The sequence below is a fragment of the Ambystoma mexicanum genome, chromosome 3q, assembly GCF_040938575.1.
Source record: "Ambystoma mexicanum isolate Mex_15411 chromosome 3q, UKY_AmexF1_1, whole genome shotgun sequence".
Classification (NCBI taxonomy): Eukaryota; Metazoa; Chordata; class Amphibia; order Caudata; family Ambystomatidae; genus Ambystoma; species Ambystoma mexicanum.
This window is the reverse complement of record NC_090926.1, coordinates 177743041-177766309: the sequence shown is the minus strand read 5'-3', so window position 1 is coordinate 177766309 and position 23269 is coordinate 177743041. Positions and strand designations below refer to the sequence as shown.

General features: G+C 46.1%; 1 protein-coding gene across 1 annotated transcript in view; it reads right to left on the bottom strand.

Annotated features, from left to right (window-relative positions):
• Positions 1-12196, bottom strand: part of LOC138582290 (thiol S-methyltransferase TMT1A-like) — a 329532-nt gene extending 317336 nt beyond the window's left edge. Inside the window, exon 1 of the mRNA XM_069653428.1 lies at positions 11612-12196. Within this exon, the coding sequence (XP_069509529.1) occupies positions 11612-12109 (498 nt within the window). The 5' untranslated portion in view covers positions 12110-12196. The remainder of the gene's footprint in view (positions 1-11611) is intronic.
• Positions 12197-23269: the final 11073 nt, after the last annotated feature.

The following is a 23269-nucleotide window of genomic DNA, read 5'->3' as shown; positions in this document are numbered from 1 at the left end:
TAAATTGCCCCAAACTTACGAGTTAAATTCACATCAGTGTTTTTGTTCGGCGTCAGTTGGCTGGGATGCCAAAAGTAGCTCCTGGTAGCCTCTGGTGTCAAGCTAACCAGGCTACAAGGAGGAGCAACATAGCTCCCAGTTCTCCTCAATTAGTTACCAGCCCAGGAGAGCCTGCCCACAAGGTTTGCATTGCCATTACCACCCACAAATGGAAAACAGGAGGCTAATGATTTTTTTTTTTAAAAGGAAGAAAACTTTGCTAATGATGCATTTACTTCTCCCTCATCACACTCAGATACTGGTAGTCAGAATCTTGAGAACATCTCTGAGATTTTGTCCATAGATCAACTCAAAGGGAGAGAATCCAGTTAATGATTGTGCTATTTTCTACACCACAAATAGTCCAGGGGATCAGGTAACCCCAATCCCTCCAATCTCCGAATGCCAGGTTTCTGGGGATGTGTTTCAGGATGTGGTTAAATCGTTCCTCTACACCATGTGTATGGGGGTGGTAGATGGAGGTTCTTAGCGTGTGGGCTCTCATTAGAATTGGTATCCCGGTCATTTGTTTTAACATGAAACTGCTTCCCTGTTCAGTAAGGAATTCTGAGAGAAGTCCACTCTTGTGAAGAAAGTGATTCACACTTGCAGTATTGCCCTGTGTGTATTACTTCTCATTGGGGAAAGCTTCCGGATATTGGGCCACATAGTCAACAATCACTAGTATGTATCAGTGGCCGGATTTGGATGGGACCATCTACATTCATGCCAATCCGAGGCAAGGGTACTTCAATGATGGGTAATGGTTGGACAGGAGTACAGGTTACATTGTCAGGAGATGTTTTCTGACAGATGGGACAGTTTGCACAGAATTGTTTGGTCCCAGAATTTACCCAATGACAGTACAGTCAGCCAAGTAGTGCCTTCTGAGTTTTCTCCAGCCTAGATTCCCTGCCATTAGGTTGGCATGGCCTACTTCCATTGTGGCCTTCTGGAATTGGTTGGGAACAACCATTGGTGGTTGTTAACGCGGTCTCCTCTTGGGTTCATACTAACTCGATATAAGAGTCCTGCTTTCTCCACAAAATGTGGTGTCTTCAGGGTTCTGCTCTCCATCTCCAATACCAGTGTCTTCTGGGCTTGTCAAGGAGTGGGTCTGTTTGTTGAGAGTCATCAAACTCGACTGAAGCAGGTCTAGGGAGATCTGCAAGTTGATCTTTTCATTCCCAGGCATGTCATCTCTCCAAACTCAGCTTCTGCTCTGTCATTAGGTTCAAGGATTTCAACTTCCTGGAGGTCTGGAATCATATTTTCACACATCAGACTAATGGTTGACACTGTTTCAACAGGAAGGTTCAAAAGGCTTACCTTGACCACTCCACTGTACTCCTTGTCATTTACTTTGGCTCTTTGCCCCATGGAATACTTACGGGACTGCCCACATTTTGGAGCAACTCTACCATAGGTTCCCTGTAGTATTTCCATTTTAAATCCAGTCAGAACAATTCCTTGACCTTGCAGAGGGATCTTCACTTCCTCATATCCATATAAATCACATACCGCTGCTCCTGCTGTTACTCAGGTGGAAACCCAGGCCGTACTTGTCACTCACATAATGCTAAACATTTTGGATGGCAATGGGCGACCATGTATCAAGACGGCACAAGAATTACTCCAAGCCTCAGAGATGGCTCAAGGACTTTATTGGTTTCTCAATTGGCCCCATTATCGGTGCTCCCTCTCACATCCTCAAAAGCACCTCCTCCCTAATCCAGAATTCCTTGGGTTATTAGATAGCCAGTATTGACCCCTACTGTGTAAAATCTGATTTAGACTGGGTGTGTGGACCTAAAGGCAAGTTGCCTATTCTATCTAAACTCCCTCAGGGACTTTCTAAAAGGGATGTGGGAAATGTGCCTTGCAGATAACCTACCCGATTCAAACGTTCCCCCTTTCATGCCGGTCTCTGTCTCTGTGTCTTTCTCTCTCTCCTCCCTTTTATTCTCCTCTCATTCTACCGAACAACTCCCTCACCTAGTCTGTGCTCCCCACCACTCTTCTATCCCTCCCCCTCACTCCCGCCTTCTGGTCTTCGCCTTCGCCCATTGATTACTACTTCCTCCACTACAGCACTGTTCCCTCCTCCACACTAATGCTCCCTCTTCCACACTACTACGTTCTCCTTAGCATTACTACTGCTCAGTCACTGTTCTTCCGCTCAGTACCATATGCTCACAGTCACTCCTGAATCCATAGATCCTAAGCTCAATCACCACACTATCAGGCACATTCACACTGCAGTACCACTTGCACTTACAAGCCAACACCTCACCTTTTTTAGAATTTGCTTCCACAATTCGCTGCTCCTTCCTTTCTCCTGCTGGTCTCTTGGTCTACCTCCTCCACCTCCTCTGACCTCACCCGAAAAACCCACACTTCTAACTTCCTGTGAACCCCTTTTATATTTCCAAAGTCTTAGCACATATATCTGATTATGCAAATACTAATAATTTTACACATAAATGTATTTTTGCTATCAATCTGATAGAATTATTTGGATCTAAATGACAAAGTCACTTCATGTGCAATTATAAATCACTTGTGTATGAGCACGATATAAATAAAATCATTTCATTTCATTGCCTAATCAGGTATATGAGCCAAGACTTGGAGCACACTTTTGGGGTCTTTGATTTGAGAATATAAGTACGGTTATTTGTGCTATTATTTAGATGTGGGCATCCTTACTTACATGCATGATTGAATTACTTTTGCTTAAATTACAATGTCAATTTATGTGTAGAATTATTAGGATTTGCTTAATCAGGTATATGTGCTAGGTCTTTGGAGCACACTGACTTTTGATGCAGGAATATAAATACAATTTTGAACCATAGCACAACTATTGTCTGGATTTTCCATTTTAATATTTACAATAGGTTGCCTTGTAGTGTTACAACCACCAAGCTACTGTTGCTGCAGGAGTGGCCTCAGAAGTGGAATATTATTAAATGTAATAAAGCACCTTAAAGATTAAGTTAGGAGAGCACAGTGTCCCTCTATCAAACACTGAACTTATTTTAGATCCCTTTTATATCTCATCTCCTAGTCCCACTTGGATCTCTGGCACTAGTCAAACTGCTGGCCTCATATTCCTCACCCAGGATGTGTTATGTTTTACAAATGGGGTGGGGGGGGGGGTGTTAGGTTTCCCTGGCATTTGCTGCACGGTTTTTGCCATAGAACGAAAATGGTGGCTGTAAAAGGCTGAATTTTGAAGTTTGTATTCAGGGCGCTTTGTCCTTTCTGGCGCGAAGGTAAGTTCCATGGTTGTACCTGGTGGTCTAGGAGGTCAACCACTGGTGGCAGTGTGTGTCTGTCATCTCCAGGAAGAGGTGTGCTGCTCCGACTGTTGGCGCATTCTGCTTGTTCTGCCGGTGCTCTCTTTGTCTCCCAGTGTGGAACAGCGGTAGAAGGTAAGGATGGAGAATTGCTTGGTTCTATGCAGCTCTTGGTCTCCTGTAGTTCCTGGAGGGAGGATGGAGCTAATGGGGGGTCTTTCACTCATCTCTTGATTCTTCGCTCAGGAAAGTTTTGAAACAAAGAGAAAGACTGGCAAGCATTTATTGTAGGAGGCATAGTGTGAGACATTAGTGAACTGTATGGAAACAAGAATGAGTCAAGGGAAGCAAGAAGTGGGGCCCCTTCAACTGCCATTGTCCACCTTATGGATGGGACTGGTTCTCGATTTCTTGGATCCCATCCTCTCTTGGCAAGGCCAGAGTACTGACGTAGTGACAGTGTCCACTAGCTTTATTTTTTTCATGCAACTATCCAAATCACTCTGGGCTGCCAACAGTTTAGGGCCCCGTGAGGAATGGCTACCTAGAATGGGGTCCATGGGTAGGTTCATATCGCTTTCAACAATAAGTTGGCAGTTTTTAGTTTGACAATGGAGAACTTCACAAAGGTCAGACCAAATATTTACCTGTTCAGGGTGTAGAGATTAACCAGGTTAAAGTTTGAAGGGTCACGTTGGAGAATGACCATAATCCATCTGCCTTGTATGTCCTGTTTAAATGATGACATTTTCTATTTGTAGTTGTTATCTTTCACAATCAGGAGCCCGTACTTTTCCCCAGCCCTTTGGCCCCAACGTCTTCACCCTCTCAAGCCATGTGCATTTGATCAAACTCTCTCACGAAAGATACACAATTAGGTTCATTAAATGTAAATGTGTTAAATAATTCTGTTAGAAGATCTGAGACTATTTAGGAATGATGAATTGTCCCTTGACCAACTCCAGGAATCACATTTATTAGCAAGACTTGCAAAACTGGCATTTTTCAATGGAGATTTAGTCCATAAGCCCCATGGCAGCCGAGAACATCTTTAAGCATTTTGTTGTGTTCTCAAATGTTTCTTTGGCAAATAATCACATTATCGAGGCAAACCAGGACCTCTAGCAGGTTCATGTACCCCACTGTTCTTTCCCTCTGCTGCGGAAAAGAGGCTGGTGCGCCAGCCATACCATTTGACATACAAGTGTCAAATGAGCAAATAAATATGGTCTTCGCCAGGTTCTCGGGGTGCAACTTTTTCTGGGAATACCAACTTATATAGAGCGGTGTACCATGTGCTCCCACTGCTCCCTGTTAGGCAGTCCAAGGGTTCATCCACTTACTAGACATTGGCGTTTGTCGGCTTTTCAACTAGAGGTAATCTATGCACCTTCGGTCGTATTTGCTCTATTTGTTTAACACAACTTACCTTAAATAGTACAATAGTAGGCAGGGGCGTGGCTAGGGGGGCTAAGAGGGCTATAGCCCCTGATCTTTTGATTGTAGCCCCGGATAGAATCTCAGGAGCTACAGCCAAAAGACTAGCTAGCCCCCAGTCCCAGCAGTTCCGACATCAGCGTAGCCCTGGGTGTTTTCCAAACCTAGCAACTCCCCTGATAGTAGGGATTCTGCATTATTGGCCCTTCATCCTGGTACATAGTAAGGATTCTGCACTGTTTACCCCTCACCCTGGTAAATTGCTGCATAACTTCACATTTCACCAGAACAATGCGTACGGACTATAAGACTAACAGAGCTATCTCATAATGTCGAGGTAAATGGGGGAGGCAGTACACTATTTACACTTTTCCCTGGAAAGACACTTTACCACTGTTAAAGATGCTATTGGTACAGATTTAAAAAAATGTCAACACAAACTAAACAAATAATCTAAATTGTGTTGAGATTCATAAAAAAGAAAAAATATATTTTGATACATAAATGACCATAAGAGTAAGCGATACACATAACAAATAAAGTTAAACAATACTACTTCCCATGTACTAGGACGACTCACCAATAGCACCCTGGTCCTGAACCACACCAAGCTCCAACAGAACAATGTTACAATAGATTGCAAGGGAAGAGGGAGCACCCAACCTCAGCTCCCACCAGAGGGAGAGAAATGAGACATACCCAATTACACTATACAATGCTTATAAGGATACAGCAGGGACCGCGCCGCACCATCACACACTACAGTCAGACGGCCAACAAGAAATCAGCAACAAGCCCACCCACAGGAATACAACTCAAATGGAACAAGAAGTATTAGAACCAGGATACAGACCCCACTAACCCAACTGTCGAATCTCTTCATACCCAACCCACCCATAGCTCACACAACCATCTCTCACCGAGCAATCTGCACGCACTTTACCACACTGCATCAACAACATACAAACAGCACATAAAATGCACCATCAGCACACGAAGTCTCACACAGTCTGATACTCGCACCAAAGCTCAGCGCATGGTGTATACCAAACTGAAGCCGCCAAAGCACACCACTTCTCCCACTCTCCTATTCCCCATCCACCCGACTAACCCTACCCGCCCTCCTCCTTGTTTATAGATCCGCCAGAGCGCCTGGGGACCAATTCCGTTGGTGACGGTGTGCTATGTAAGTACCTTTAACAGAACATAACATAACATGTATGCCTATACAAAGGCTACTAGATGAGAATGCTCAGTGTGCACTTAAATGTTTCAATAAATGTAACCAAATTGACACAAAACGATAGTTACCAGGACGGTGGGTACTGCTGACTAGTTCCACTGCAAGGTTGTCTCGGATGTGCTTCCATCGAGGTGTCCGTGGTAAACAACATACACACACACACACACATTTATCCTTTATCCTGGTAAATAGTAGACAACATGCATCGTTGACATTTCACCATGGTAAATAGTAAACATTCTGCACTATTTGCCCTTCATCCTGATGTACAGTAGATATTCTGCACTAGTTACTAGTCGCTGAGGTAACTAGTAGAGCTTTTGCACTACTGTCCACTGGCGACTTCGGTGGTAGATGGGAGACTGTCATTCATCAGTATCAGGAGCGTGCTACTGTCCAGCCCTCGAGAAATGCTCAGGTCACCTTTCATTTGCGCTTGCATAAGAGAATCTGACCAACAGACACAATGCCACCTAGAGCTAGAAATGGCCCACAAATGATCAGTGAAACATCATCTTGGAAAAACGAATCCCCTACACACATCCAAACCGATGGGCTGTCTGAATGCACATATCAAACACATCACTGTTAGGATGAGTGTTGTGAAAAATGAACTGAGCACCATTCAAACATTCAGACCTTAAATCACAGACCTATATGTCAAATATACATATCTGTGGTTAGTGCAAGTTCATAAAATGCTCTTTGATTTCATGCAAAGCCGTCAGCAATCACTGTTGCTGCTATTTATTCCCCTCCCTTGCACATAGGGCAATGTAGAAGTGTACAAATTATAGGTGTGAGCGGGCACCACTATAGGTAGTGTGAGAAACCTGAAGGTGTCTCACTGACTAGTCCCTGGGATCTATCATCCAGGTGGCCAGGACACGGCCATCGCTGTTGGATCCAGTTCCTGGGTGTGGACCAGTGCAGGAGGATCACCTGGATGAGGGGTCCTCGGAGAGTGGAAGTGGGATACCGACGGGTGAGACACAGTAACCCCTTCCTTATAAGACCTTTCCTCATCCAACCCCATAGATATTCACCCCCTTTTTCCGAGACAAACACTTTCTTACACCATGAAAGACAATAGACTAACACCAGAGCCATTTACCTGACATGTTCCCACACAAGGGTCAGGAAGAGTCAGGCAATAGACAATAACTACACACATGTGACAGCCCTTTCCCTTCCCCACAGGGATAAAAGGTGGAGCACGAGAGCACACTATGAGCAAGGCAAAACGCACAAGGAGAGAGCTGTTTCAAGACAGCAGTTCAAAAGGAGAAGGAAAGCGGCGAGAACTGACAGGACGACAAGGAGGGAAATGCCCTTGCCCTTTTTCGACCCAGATCTGCGAAAACTTAGTGAAAGGAATCATAAGACCGGGAACTACAGCTAGCGTGTGGTGTAACATGTCAACGGTGCACGGGGCCCTCCCACACTGATAACCAAGGAAGAGAGAGGTGCTTGCTACCGTACCATTCTTGACTCCAGAGACAAGAAACGCCAAGGAGTTCAGCACAGCCTGTGAGTCGGATGGAGAACCGATAGTAGACCGAGTATTGTTGAGCGAAGCTTGCAAACGGCAACATGATATGAAGTGAAAGAACTTGTGAACAAAGAACTTGTGTGTGTTACTGAACTTTTGAGAACCAGGGAAAGACCAGTTGCAGAGTGTCTGGCACCACGTGGGCGCTTATTCAAAAGACTCTGGTTTGTCCCTTTTGGTTGAAACTACAAATACCAGGGGGCCCTAGCAGAGCCTGACGTAAGAGGGCAAAGTGGTCATGGAAGGGTCAAGTTAAACCCCTCGTGCAATCGAAAGTCTTTGACCCGTAACCAAGAGGAAGTGAGATGCCCGTGAATGTTGTGAGGACAAGTATGAAGCTGATTGAGGGATTTCCACAGTGAATTGATGGTCTGAGTCCGATTTAGGGAGGCTATGCGATTGAGGGAGGCTATCGTGAACCAAGAGGAAAGCTAAGGGAAGTGAATACCGCATTTGTGACAAAGAGATGAATTGGGTAGCTAGCAAATGTGATCCCGGCTGAGGGATGCCTGCAAGGTGGGTGAAGCACTATAACCCTGTGAATATTGTGTTGAAAAAAGTTAACCCGGCTGAGGGAGGTCCACAGTGAAAGGTTGTTTAAAGAGACATTGAGACTAATGAATACTACAGGTGAAATTATTGGGAGTGAAAGGCTGTGGTGAACCCGACGGAGGGAGGCCAACATTGCAAGAAGGATCGGAGCCAGGTTGAGGGGGGTCCAAGGGTGAAGAGTCATCACCCAACATAAAAGATTACGGAAAGGAGCGTTTGTTTTGTTATTTTTGACACACAGGCCCTCAGAGGCAAGGTACTTTGTATAAAAGAGACTTGACCACGGAAGGTCCTGATATTGCTGAAAGGAACTGTAACCTTTTGCTGGGGAAGTCCAGGAGTGTGCTGTGCTCAGGAGCCCCGCCTTGTTCCATGCTAGCAAACATGGGGAAAGGAGACTCCGCTACACCATCCTGTCTTATCATTTTGTGAACATATCTTTCTTTTCTGGTGAAAATTATCCCACACTATTTTGTAACTTAGCGATAAGGATTGGCAATCGTTTATTTTTAGTATCGGCCCTTTTTATTTGACAAGACGCCACTAGGACTGTCTAATTATTACTATTGGATGGTCTTAGCTTGCACCCATCTTAAATTTAGGTTTAGAAAAGGCATTTTTCTCACCCATTTATACAGTTTAATAAACACCTTTGATCTGTGATCACTTGTGTCTGTCTTTACTGTGGCCACCATGAGTTCCTTACAGCGGGCTCAATATTCTCAATTGTTTATTGGTTATTCTGGTTAGTGTCAAAGTGAGGGGTGCATACCCATTGGAAAATGCCTCCACACGGGGCATTCAAGATAATGGCAGAACTGTAGACTTGAATGGCAGAACTGTAGCTAGTAAAAGCCAACAGTGTGGGCTGCACATCCTTAGTCTAGCTAAAGAGCCAGAGCAATGTAAGTTAATGGTGATCTTGTTGTATTCATAGGTTGAAAAAAAAGTCTTGATGAGACAAAACAATGTTGTATTCAGTGTGTTGACCACTATATTGCGGCCAATGCCAAAAAGCTACACAGCCTATGCATTTCAGACCAGTGGCCCATCGTTAGGGCATATAGCTGGCACATGGCATGCACATGGTGGTCAGGATGTCTCAGCCTGTCACAATCATCAGCTGCCCATCTGGCTGCACACCCAGTGGCATGCGCCTGCCAATGAGAGCAAAAAGTGAATCAAAGCATGCGTCGCTTCTACGGCTGTGAAAGCAGTGGGGGTCTGTTCATCCGACTCGCCTAGCAGTAGAGGTGTACTAGCCAGTCAATACTAGAACGCTCATCGTCCGTGGCAGAAACAGAGCATCTCAAGAAAAACTAATGAAAATCAATGTGACATCATTTCTAACAGTGAAAAATATATATGTTATTTTAGGTTTTGAAGATGTGTGTTACTCAGTAAAACAAGTGTAACATTCTTATTATGACTACAATACATACTGGAAGTGATCATTACAGATTAACATTGTAAAGTATACAATAAAAGCCAGTTTACAATTGTAGTACCAAAGAGATCATACCTTTTTTTGTGTTATGAAGAAATAACATCAACATGCCCTTCCTACTACGTCAAGGCGTGTGCTGTTCAGTGACTGATTGGTAGTGCTGCTGAATCCGTACACTTGTTACAGTACAATGTTTTGTTGAAAATGTTAGCAAATGACTTCGCTCAGCCAATCACTTGTCTGCCATGACTCTGCACCTAGCCCCTCAATCTCACCCCCATCACAGGGGGCACACACCCAACCCCACAGGAAGTGGAGTATATCTTTAATCTGGGCTCTTGGGTGATGCTGTAGGCGCTTCTTAGAAGACAAAGCTATTGGCATGGTAAGCAGAGAGACGAGAGATGGGAAGTGGGAAACAGTCTGTGGGTGCTGTTTGGCTTTTAACTCAATTACTGACCTCTAATCAGCATGCTAGTCCAGGTGGCCTTTCCCACCTACTTCTTGCCACTCCCTACATCCCATACCATACCTCTGGATTCTCATTGAGCTAGGGCAATGCTATTTCTGAGGAATCTTTTTAAAGTAATTGCACCTGTAAACCTGGTCCTGGTGTAATAAGATCTAATCCTGTGTGCCTTGAGCCACTTGATGTTTAAGTAATATGTGGGCCCTTCCATCTGTTCCTTGCACTTAATTCCTAATAAATGAAGCATTGGCAATGCCAAAAGGTTTGTCTCTTACCTAGGGATTCCATAGGCGGTTGACAGTCACTGACAGAATATGCCTAGGTACTAACACTATTTGCGAGCTGTTGCCATTTTATGGTCAGGTAGGACCGTTCATTATGGCAGTGTTGGAAAATGCCTGCCCCAGGTATGCAAAAAAAAAAAAATCCAGAACTGTTGGCTTTGCCAATGCTCGTTCCCAGTTCCAACGCGGCACCCACCAAGAGCAATATGGCCAATAAGAGTGATCGGGATTTAGAAAGCTAGCCCTGGACTCCAGCCATGTGTTGTGTTTCTTGTAACATCCCTACCCTTGTTTGTCTAGGCCTCAAACCCCAGAGAGGTCTGCTGTTCTCATAATGAAACGGCTTTCAACTGTGCCTTTTGTCTTATGGAATGTACTTGAGATTCTTGTGGGCGTTTATTTACATTGAGTACACCACGCGCTGCATTTGCTTGGGTAATGGTGGGCAAACCGCAGCCAACTCTTTTAAAATGGGGCAGTAAACGGATTGAAAAAAGCATATATATGATTTAAGATGCTGGAAATGGATGCTGTATCAGTGTTTATTGTGACCCGGCCAGTATTAATGTACAGGAAATAAAATGATGTTGTTTTACTCATAGGAGGGAGCTCAGGTTAGTCAGTGAATAGTTGGCCGAGGAAACCCTACGTAAAACGTGGCAGACAATCAATTCTTCAACCTTGGCCAACTTAGCTCTTAATGCAAGATCCCAAATCCGAGTTCGTTCTGGCAGCCCACACTAGGAGTATGGGGAGAACACGCAGCAGAGCTTCAGTGACGGAACATGTCCTTAAGGGCTGGTGGCCATTTTGCATCCCTCAAATGTGTGTTTGTATTAGCAAAAGTGGTAAATGTTTCGACTCTAAATAACACCCTTTTAGGTGCACGGGTGCTGCATTTTTTCCCTGTATGGACCCCTCACCATGTTTGCAGGGAACGCAATGTATTGTAAACTAATTTGTGCAGTGAGTCTTTAGAAATGTTATGCTGTGTATCAACAAATAGCACATTGCTTTGCAGTGTGCCTCCAATACTGACACAAAAGACAAAACTATTGGCTTTGCCAATGCTCGTTTCACTAATGCCGCTGGCTCAGTGTCATTAATCATGTGCATTTTACCACAACACTTGCGCACGGTAATAGTTGAAAAGCCCGTACAAAAGCATGGAATCATTGTGGGCCAACTTTTAATGGGACCACGTGGGCTTTTTTTTCCTCGCAGTCCAACCCTACAATCATCCCCATGTTTATGTTTGGTTGCAAAAAGAAATAACATATACTTACGCGCCTGAGGATTCGCCGCACTTCCTTTAGCACCCTTTCGACGTTCTCCGCAGAACATAGCACAAGCGTGGAGACCACCACGTCGACTGAGGCATCCTCCACCGCGGACAAATTCTCAGCAGGTGCCACCAAATTGGGCTCGTAGTGCAGGTGGTCGTTTTCCGCCTGGCTCTTTTTCAAAAACTGCTGGAAATTGGGGTTCAAGTCCGTACAGGTGACTTTGGTTCCTTGTGGATAAAACTGGAAATTGTTGCCTGTCCCGCACCCGATCTCCAGCACTTTCAGCTGCCCCGAGGGGCCGGCGAAATCGGGCAGGCTGCGAAAGAGCTCCTTCTTGTAGGAATGCATCTTTTCGTTGTAACCCACAGCGAGTTTACGCATGATGTAGGGGAAGATCCGCTGACTCAGCGGCTTCCACAGTCCCAGGAAGTCCAGAAGGTGGGCTGGCAGGGCCAGGAGCCCCACGCAGAATTGGAGCACGACGACTACGAGGCCCATCTCTGCCGTCTCCCAAAACACGAATGCTGTGGAGTCGTGGACGGTCTGTTTCTGTCAACCCTCCACAAGCTGGTCACTCCGCTTGAATGCAAGTCGGGAATCTGTGTGGCTGTTTAACACGATGCAGAGGACCATTGGTGCCCCCTGCTGTAGCTTTGGAATATTTCACTTACTGTGAGGCATGGCCTCCGGGTCTCGTGTACCCCACCCCCATACAGCAATAGGATACAGCTCCAGCGCATACAGCAATAGGATACAGCTCCAGCGCAGGTGCCCCTCCCCAGACTAGCTGATGCCAGCCCCATAACTGCTGAACCCATATGCATGCATTAGTAATGGCCGAACCCCAAACCCTCACCCATAATGATAGGCTCACAACTTGTATCAAGTGTTGGCAATAAAAGGCTGTAGGATTTTATTTTACAGATATGGGTTATGGCAATAACAATATCACATATCATGATGGTATCATACTTTTGGGCACCGGGTCCTGAGGTTACCCCCTCGGACCCGTGCCGCCTTCTTGTGTCCCACGACTTCTTGTGGGCACCGTACAGTGCTTGTACTTCTTTTTGTTCTTCTCCCCTTTTTGTAGGGTGGGGGGGTTCTGTGGTAAAGAAGCAAGAAGATTTGGAAGACACTGAGTAAACAGTGAACCTCCTGTTTGCGTGGGTCCCCGTTCAGGGTCCACAAACAGATTGTGTTTACTCTGAGCATGCTGCTCTCATTTATAGGACCCAGGGAGGCCCTGGGTCTTTGTTGTGTATGTGCTGGGGGCTGCTGTTGTCACAGCCCCCGGCCGGATAGCCGACTGTCTGACCTCCAGGTGGGGGCAGATCTTTTGAACCTGGGCCCTGCCTGACGGTTGTTTTCCTTATGGCGCTTAGCACCTTGCAGCTTGGAGGAAGGGTGCGGTGACTGTTCGCACCTTACCCTTCCGTGGCTTTTGTGCTGCCGAGACTGCGTGTCTCCGTAGCTGGGAGGAGGAGAGGAGCAGGCGCGGGGAGGTTGGGGCTGCCCCTCTCCCAGCTGCCGATGGTAACAGCAGTTACCCTGCCGCGCTTGTGGGATGCCCATGCAGCATTGCCCAGAAGGGAAAAGAGGGGAGGGAATGGAAATGGGTGCATGGGGGGGGATAGAGGTAGCCCATCCCCTATTATATACTTATAAGCACAGTGAAGTGGGTAGTGCTAGTGCAGCCTCTTTTCCAGCTGCTGGGTAGAAAGACACAGGAAGGAAGAAGAACAATGCGTTCTCTGTCCAGTGAATCCAAGCCCTGGGAGTGCAGTGTTGTTTTCCAGCTTGGCTAAGTGTTGGCAGACTAGGAAGCAGCACAAGTTAAGACAGAAGGGGTGATCCATTAATGTACGTGTTTATGTGATATGGGAGGTTTGGACAGAATGGCGGGTGCTGAACTGAGTAAAGAGCAATGGTGCGATGGGTAAGAGAGGGGGTTGTGAGGGGGGAGCATGGCAGGGAGGCGGCAGCGGAAAGGAGCAGTTCAGGTGGGTGGTAGGTTGCGTAGCACTGGGAGCGCGGGAAGGGCTATTTCTCCAGGGGCAAACATATAGGAATAAATAAACAAATACAAAGGATGATAATAAATGATGGAAGGGGTAGGTGAGAAAAGGGAAGAGGTTTAAAGTCTAACTTTTACATCAAATACCATACATTGAAGGTAATGTAAGGATTTATAATAGAACAGAACACGTTGGAACTCGAACATTTATTCCTCGTAAGTTTACACAGTCCTGGTTATTTTATGCAAGGTGAACCTAGTACTGTTTAAAGGACATACACACATCTAGTACATCAATAACCAGGAATCTCGTTTTGGTATGCTATTTTCACCACCACGTGTGCTAACAGCAAAAACATTTCTCCCTTAACTGTGGTGGTTGCTGTTTGGGCCTCCAGGTTACCGGCCCTTTGAACCTTACGCATTGTTGGGAACTTGGGGCCACAGTCATTGTCTCGTAGGAGAGAAATGCACTGGGGTACTTAATAAGGGCTGGTATCATTTGACCATTAAATAGTACGGCGGGGTGTACAAATAGAAGGGGAATAAGCCTGGGCGGCGAAGTTGTGACATGACGTTACTGCTCCTATAGCGTGGCACAGAGTATAGATGCCCGCGGCTCATCATTTTACTGTGGAGCGTAGACGGGTAGTGTTTAGCTATCTGTTTCTAGGCGCTGCCTCTGAACGCTTAGGGTTTTTTCCAATCTATTTGGAAGTGTTGGTTATTGCCTGGAATGCTTTGGTGTCTTTTCGGAGTTGGCAGCAGGGGTGGACTGGGAACGATAAGAGGTCCTGGAAATGATTACTGGGGACCAGAAGAGGTCCAGGAATTATATTCAAAGTGACCTCATATGACACATTTTCAGCAAGCCCAGTGCTTTGCCCAGGAGAGAATGTGGGAATACCACACGAAAAAGGCCAGGCTGCAGAGGCCCGCTGAGAATTCTCCAGAGTTCCCTATAGGACAGGCCACCCCAGGGTGGCAGTGACATGCACATGTGTAAGCCTGGAAGTGTTTTTGTGCGGGAGTGGCATGCAGGTGATAGGTGTCATGGATGACAAGTATAATGCACTAGAGGGTATATCCCTACTCTGTCAAGGACCGGGAAATCACTAAACCACAAAACAAAAAAGTGTCCTGACAGGTTCACTAAACATATATATAAATTTAATTTATAATAAACTTCTCAATACCAGAAATATGGCACAAGCTATCTAGTTTTCTGTGTCCACCTAAGTTTTCATAGGGATACATTTTACAAAAATCACCATTTCGTACTTCTGTTTAAGCATTATACAGAAGTGACTTTTTATTATTTCAATTATTACTCATAAGCAAGGTCTGTCAATTACCAAGCACTATTAACTCAACATAAATTCCAAATCAAGCACAATATGTACAAAAAAGAACCAATAAATATCCATGTTCATGTACACAGTATTTCATACAATGCAAAAGACAGTTATATACACACATTAGAAAAAAACATTTGAAAAAACTTTTTCTCAGAATAGTCAACACTATATAAATTTTGAAGTTGATAGGCCCCCACTCAGAGGTTGAAACCATATGTCACTGGATTATAAATGTTCAGTTCCATTGACCCCGAGTTTAGCTAGTAGACCTTGAGTTTAGCTAACCAATTGAAAATGCCCCCAATGGAACTGAACATTTATAATCCAGAGACATATGGTTTCAACCTCTGAGTGGGGGCCTATCAACTTCAAAATTTATATAGTGTTGACTATTCTGAGAAAAAGTTTTTTCAAATGTTTTTTTCTAATGTGTGTATATAACTGTCTTTTGCATTGTATGAAATACTGTGTACATGAACATGGATAGTTATTGGTTCTTTTTTGTACATATTGTGCTTGATTTGGAATTTATGTTGAGTTAATAGTGCTTTGTAATTGACAGACCTTGCTTATGAGTAATAATTGAAATAATAAAAAGTCACTTCTGTATAAGTACGAAATGGTGATTTTTGTAAAATGTATCCCTATGAAAACTTAGGTGGACACAGAAAACTAGATAGCTTGTGCCATATTTCTGGTATTGAGAAGTTTATTATAAATTAAATTTATATATATGTTTAGTGAACCTGTCAGGACACTTTTTTGTTTTATGGATGACAAGTATGACATGACAGTAATGACAGTATCAGGAATGAGGAGACTGAAACAAGGATGTGAGGTGGAAATACCTTGGCCACAAGCTTTATTTTAGTATCAGCCATGGTGCAAACGAAAACCAACCATAACATCACCATAAAGAAGAATGACAAGAATGTATTTTGGGGACAGAGGGATCAGGTGAGCGGGGGGCCCTACTCCCAAATAGGGCCCGCTGGAGGCCGATACCCGCCGCCCTTCATACTCATGCTTGTGACATTTGTTGGACCCAGCGTGTGAGCTGTGTCTTGTTCATAACATACTTGTCTTTGCAGCAGGTCTTCCCTGCTTTCACTTGTCTTTTCCGTGTGAGGTGGAGAGGTATGCGCTTTATGTACCTTCTATTTGAGTCCCACCTGATCCGGGTTTGGCACTTGCGCCCTCGCATGCTCACCGGGTGATTTCTTACTGTTCTTCTGGCTCATGATCCACTTTTGTCTGAAAAACCCCTCTGCAAATTCTTGCATTTGGTACTCCTCGGGGCGGGTTCTTTGAGCCACTGGGTTTTTTGATCATGTGTTTTGAAATTATTATGGAGGCGTTTTAGCCTTTGGGTGTAGCCTTTTGTAGTTGAATTTGGCATTTTTTACTCACATGATCCACTTGGGTTTTTGAAGCCCCCACGTTCTATTGTGGGATTATTATTTCTTCCGGGGTGGTTTCTTGGACCCTTACTAGGGTCTTACCCTGCTACTGATCCACTTGTGCTATGAGACCCCTTCTGCGCTTTTGTTTGCTTCTTTTCCAGCAGGGGTGGGTTCTAGAGCCTAACTAGGATTTTACCCCGCTCCCGATCCACTTGTGTTGTGAGACCCCCTCAGCGCTTGTGTCGTACAATTTCACCACTGCGGGTGGGTTACAAGAGCCTTAGTGGGTACTTACCCTGCTCCTGATCCACTTGTGTTTGGACCCCCCTGTGTGCTTATAATAGTTTGTTTATACATGGAGGTGGGTTCTAGAGCCAACCAGTACTTTTCTCTGCTCGTGATCCACTTGGGTTTTGTAAGACCCCTTGAGCGCTTACCTTGCATTGATTGTCAAGAGGGGTGGGGTCCTCGAGCCTTACTATGAATCTTCCCAGCTTGTGATCCACTTGTGTTTTGAAGGAAAAAAAAAACCTCTAAGTGCTTTTATTAGTTGGTTTCCCTTGGGGCAGTGTTCTTAGAGCCTGACTGATTTACTCTCGGGTCATGATCCACTATGTTTTGGTCCCCTCTGGGTTTTTGTTGCATTGTTTTCCTATGCAGTGGCTTCTGCGCGCCTAGATCCTACATGACTGTGTATTTTTATCCCCTGGCAGGTTTAACGCCCATCCTGGCGTTGTGTTTGTTTTTAGGAAGGCGTTTTAGCCTCTCTTTGCATTTATGTAGGTTTAAAATCATTTTTCCATTTGTTTCTTTAATTTTTGCAATGTTAAATATCTCCTATCTAACAGGCCCCTGCTATTGGGGTTCCTGGAGGCTATTTGCAGGGTGGGAGGGAGGTATTTTTCTCCTGACAGCACTGCGTGCCTGCTGGAGCAATCAGGGGAGAAGGCCAAGAGTGAGAGGGGCTACCTTGCCCTCACAGGATATAGGCATATTTTTGCCTGGGGTCAAAGCAGCCCCTCTTTGATCATCAAAGGCCCCCTCTCCGCGTCCGCCGGATGGGAGGGGGGATCTTTGATGTGAGGTGACAGAAGCAGGGACTACCTGTTGTCGCCTGCCCCTGCCACCTCGCTTTCCTGGAGGACGCCCGGCAGTCTGGATCTCCATTGTCCTTGGGACCAAGCTGCCCGCCCAAACGTATGCATGCTAAGTAGGGGAGCAGCTCCCCTACCGGCCCCAACACAAACTTTAGCTTTAGGGGCCTATGAAGAAGCTTTATGATGGACAAATAGAAATATGGCTGCATATTAATTTACAGGCAGAATACATTTCTTCCTGGGTACTTCTATTACAAGCACCAATCCCTCTTCATGCATTAATGTAGGACCAGTGATAATCAGACCAAGTTTAGCAAATCCGTAGGTTTGGCAGGGGAATGGGGCAGGGGGTGGCCATTATTATGGTGAAGTGAATCAATGTGTCATGACCTATACTAATGCAGTTTGTCTTTTGTTTTCAAGGTGGCAACGTTTGTGGGGGCAACAAAGTGAAAAGGGGGGCCCACAGCTTCCAAGACAGCTGTTCCTGGCACAGATTTGCAAATTGACTTGTGTACAGCGAGTTAATAGTATGTTTGAGCAAAGAGTTAGTACACATATAGGATGGTAAAGAAAAAGGAAGCAACAGACCGGAAAATAGGTAAGTAAAGCAGAAGAGGTAAGTAAAGCAGGACAAAGGCCTACTGTCACCCAAACAGAGCTGTTAGATTGCAGTGGTGCAGTGTACTCAAACAGCTAGGGCAACACCCAAAGCAGACAATAGCTGGGAAAACAATGTTAAGGTAGGGCACGCAAGTTGGATCCTCGTCTCCCTAAAGCAAGAAATTGCAGGGGAGGGGGTGCTCTGGCAGGCGCAACTGGGGGAGCAAAGGGATAGGCGTACCTGGCAAGGAGGGAAAAGGGAAGGGGACTAATGGCACCAAGGAGGATTGTCTGTTCCTCGATCCTTGGCATGTGCATAGGATATGGTATCTATAGTACGCCTATACACAAGTGTTCAAAGCGCGACGAGGCATAGGATGTGGACACGGGGGAAATAAGACGATGATCTTACTAGGACCAGTGATAATGATAGAGAGGGGAAGGAAGGCAAGGCTGACAAGGCAGTGAGCAGGTTGCCACCTCAGCCAACGCCCAAACTTGTGAACTTTCATGTGGGTGTATTTCAGAGATGTGTTGCACAAGAAGGTTGGCAAGTGGAATATTTGGACAAGAAATATTGGTGCTGGGTTAAGTCCACACCCTTAGTTAATAGACCAATTGTAGGTAGGAGCAAGAGAGGTGGAACACAAAACAAAACGGTACAGAACATTCACCAGCAAATACAAATGAGTAAATTGTAATGTGTAAGCGATTAGTAAGTAATAGTATAGAAGTGAATGTAAGGGAAGAGGCCGCCAGATGGTAGGATTGTGGAGAGTGCTGAGGGGGGGGGAGAATGTGTAAGAGGTCAAGGGATCTGGGAAAGGTGTAACAGGTCAAGTGACCTGGGGAAACCGGGAGAGGTCAGAGAATATGACGGCGGCGGGGGCATAACCTCTGAGGCACCACGGAACATGCAGAGGGTGGTGGGAGGAGGGATAAAAAGTAAAGGGGAAAGTAAGGTGGGGGAATAATGAAAAGTAAAGTTGAAAGGAGGTGAAACAGGAGTAAAATGAAAAGTTAAGGTAGGGCACGCAACTTGGATCCCCCTCTCTCTAAGCAGGTATTGCAGGGGAGAAGGGTGCTTTGGCTGGCGTAACTAGGGTAGGGACAGGGAGAGTTCACAGGATATGGTAAGAGTACAGCGCAGGGGTAGTTGGCCGGTAAGTACAAAGGTTGAGAGGGTTTAGTGATCCAATATGGGGGGAATAGGAGAGTCGATGTTAAAGAATAATGGAAGGAAGCGGTTGGCTTCCCAAAGAGAGTAGGGGCTTTCTGGGGGAGTGAACAGGTAAAAGAATAGGAGGGTTTGCCGCCATAGGAGCAGAGTAGGAGAAGGATGTCACAAAGGGGGAAAATAGTAACAATGGGGTGATGGTGGCCTTCAGAGGGTAAGAAAACAAGGTGTGGAAGGGACTCCATCACAGGGATGGTTGGCTCAGGGATAAACCAGGGACACATGGCAGGGGGGAAAGGTGAAAGAGTTAGACATGGAAAAAATGTAAGAGGTCAAATGACCCAGGAAGAGTATAAGAAGTTGAGTAACCTTGGAAGAGTGTAAAGGGTCACGGAATATGACGACGGCGACGGCGGGGACATGACTATTGATTTGCCATGGGGGCATGTGGAGGGTTGTGGGAGGAGGGGTAAAAAGTAAAGGGGTTGGTAAAAGTGAGTGGAAAATGAAAAGTATGAGGTCACTGAATAGGTCATAACCCCTGATGTGCCACAGTGCATATGGAGGGGAGGAGGAGGGATAGGAAGTAATGGGGAAAGTAAAGTAAAATGCGGAAATTGAGTGTGAAATGAGAAATGAAAATGAAAAGTAAGTTGAAAATAAGCCAATATAATAGAAAATAGTAATGGAAAATTAACACAAAAAAGAAAAGAAAAAAAGGGGGGGGGGAAATGTGTGAAAATGAAGTGTGCAAGGTCACTGAATAGGACGGCGGTGGGGACATAACCTATGTGGAGGGTGGGGGGAAAAGGGATAGAAAGGGAAGCATAATGCGAAGAATCGACTGCAAAATGAAAAGTGAAAAAGGAAAAGTAAAGTTCAAGATAAGCAGAACAATGTAAGTGGAAGGTTAAGGTAAGGTTAAGGTAGGGCACATAAGTGCCTAGGGGATGTTAAATGATCAAAGCTAACGAGAGCACCGAGGAGGGAAGAGATGGACACCGAACCAGGTAAAGAGGCCTACGAAGAGGCAGGTGGGGTAACCCTCAGGCGCCGTAAGCCGCCCAAGAGTCTTGGGGTGGACTAGGCAACTGGCGGTAGGGGCAGATAGGCACAATGTAACAGGGCGCAGGGGAATCCAGGTAGTCGGGAAAGTGGGAAGGGGACAAATGTACAGAAAGCGGCGCAGCTACTTGGGGAGTTGGTAGAGGACTAGTGGTCGGGTACCAGGGGGAAGCAAAGGGGGAGGATAGTGGGGGGGAACAACCCTCAGGGGAATGAGGTGTAGTCAACGGGGTAAGGGAAGGGGACAAGTGCACCAGGGATGAAGGAGAACAGAAACATCATGGGGGAACAACAATGGGAGTCACACAACCAACGGGGAGCGAGTAGTGCCATGGAGACGGGGAGAAGGGGCTGAGGTTAGGTACCAAGGGAGAGGAGGGGTGAGGAGGTGGGAGATTTACAGAACCCCTGGGGTGAAGAATAAGATAGGGTCTGGGGGCTGGGTGTAGAGCACGTACAACTGGACAACAATGAGCAAAGGGGGAGGGCAGGCGACAAGGGGAAATTATATGTAACGATCCTGCACCTGGGAAAAGTAATAAAGTGGAATCAGCTAAAATAAAGCCATGGCAGAAATAAAGCGAAAAGTCAACGGTGGTGGCACCGCACAAACGGATGCTGTCCTCCGTCAAGTTTGAGTTTATAACGTGAAAATTCAACGGTGGCAGCTCCGCACAAACGGATGCTGTCTACTGTCAAGTTGAAGTGAATAAAGTGAAAAGTCAACAGTGGCGGCTCCGCACAAACGGATGCTGTCCACCGGCAAGTTGAAGTGAATAAAGTGAAAAAGTTAACGGCGTCCGCTCCGCTTAACGCTGCTGCTTGCCTTGGGGAAGTATAAGGTTTGCAGCTCAGAGCAGAATAACCTGACGCTGTATTACCAAGTAACAAGTAACGGGGCACCTGTAAGCTACCTCCTGCTTAAAAAAGCAACTGCGGCCTGTACATCCACAACCCGAGTCAGTGTCTTATTTCCGGGGGGATTGGTGGAGGAGGGTATGGCAAGATGGGTAATGTGTGGAGGGGCGTAAGGTAAACAAAGCAGATGTGGAAACCAGATGAACTAAATGGAGGGTCCGGGGAAGGCCGGTGTGAGGTGTTGCAGGTAAGCCTGGGGACGCCTGAACAAAGTGAGGAATGACGCATACGCAGCCATAGCTGCTTCGCCCAGTAGGCCCCCTGGGTCTCGTGTACCCCACCCGCATACAGCAATAGGATACAGCTACAGCATGGGTGCTCCTCCCTAGACTAGCTGATGCCAGCCCTGGAAGGGAAAAGAGGGGAGGGAACGAAAAGGTGCGAAAGGGGCATATGGGAGGGGGATAGCGGTAGCCCATCCCCTATTATATACTTATAAGCACAGTGAAGTGGGTAGTGCAGCCTCATTTCCAGCTGTTGAGAAGAAAGAAATACCCGCCCGCCCACCTTAACTAAAAAAAAACCAACATGTATTATCGTATGTATTAATCTCTGTTTCATGTTACAGCATGAATGTCGCGGTGGAGGTACAGGGTGCCCCAGGCTGGTAGGCCTGCTGGAAACCACAAGGGTCTGCCAGTGTCCGAGATTGTCGGCGGCGGAGTACTTAACTCAGCAAGCCACGAGGAACGTGGGGGTGGTGGGAAGGAAGGGGAGATGGATAGGTGCAAGGATCATAGCTGGCAGTGGACTAGACAACAGGCGGTAGGGGGTGATAGGCACAAGGTAACAGGGCGCAAGGGAATCCAGGTAGTCGGGAAAGGGGGAAGGGGACAAAAGTACAGAACGCGGCGCATTTACTTGGGGAGTTGGTAGAGGACTAGTGGTCGGGTACCAGGGGGGAGCAAAGGGGGAGGAGAGTGGGGGGGAACAACCCGCAGAGGAACCAGGAGTAGTCAACGGGGGCAAGGGAAGGGGACAAGAGAAACAGGGATGAACGAGAATGGAAACATAATGGGGGAACAACAATGGGAGTCACACAACCAACGGGGAGCGAGTAGTAGGCATGGAGACCGGGGGAAGGGGCTGAGGTTAGGTACCAAGGAGGGGAAGGGTGAGGCGGTGTGAGATTTACAGGGCCCCTGGGGTGAAGAATAATATAGGGGCTGGGGGTTATTAAGGGGCTGGTGTAAGGGAAGGTGTAGAGCATGTACACCTGGCTAACAGGGAGCAAAGGGGGGGGCAGGCGACAAGTGGAAATTATATGTAACAATCCTGCACCTGGGAAAAGTAATGAAGTGGAATCGGCGAAAATAAAGCCATGGGCGAAATAAAGAGAAAAGTCAACAGTGGTGGCTCTGCACAAACGGATGATGTCCTCCGTCAAGTTTGAGTTTATAAAGTGAAAAGTCAACAGTGGCAGCTCCGCACAAACGGATACTGTCTACCGTCTAGTTGAAGTGAATAAAGTGAAAAGTCAATGGTGGAGGCTCCGCACAAATGGATGCTTTCCACCGTCAACTTGAAGTGAATAAAGTGAAAACGTTAACGGTGTCAGCTCTGCTTAACGGCTGCTGCTTGCCAAGGGGTAGTATAGGGTTTGCAGCTCAGAGCAGAATAACCTGATGCTGTATTACCAAGTAACAAGTAACGGGGCACCTGTAAGCTACCTCCTGCTTAATAAAGCAACTGCGACCTGTACATCCACAACCCGAGTCAGTGTTTTATTTTGGTGGAGGAGGGTTTGACAAGATGGGTAATGTGTGGAGGGCTGTAAGGTAAACAAAGCAGATGTGGAAACCAGATGAACTAAATGGAGGGCTTTGGGAAGGCCGGTGTGGGGTGTTGCAGCTATGGCCTTTCTTCCTAAATACTTTACTGGTTCCACAAAAAAGGAATGCCAGTGTTTCTATCATCTTGGTAGAGAATGTTAGGTATCATCTCTTTCCTAAGCAGTTTTCCCTTTTCAATTGTACACCCTGCAGATCGTGTAATACGGGTTTCTGTAATCGCCCAGCTG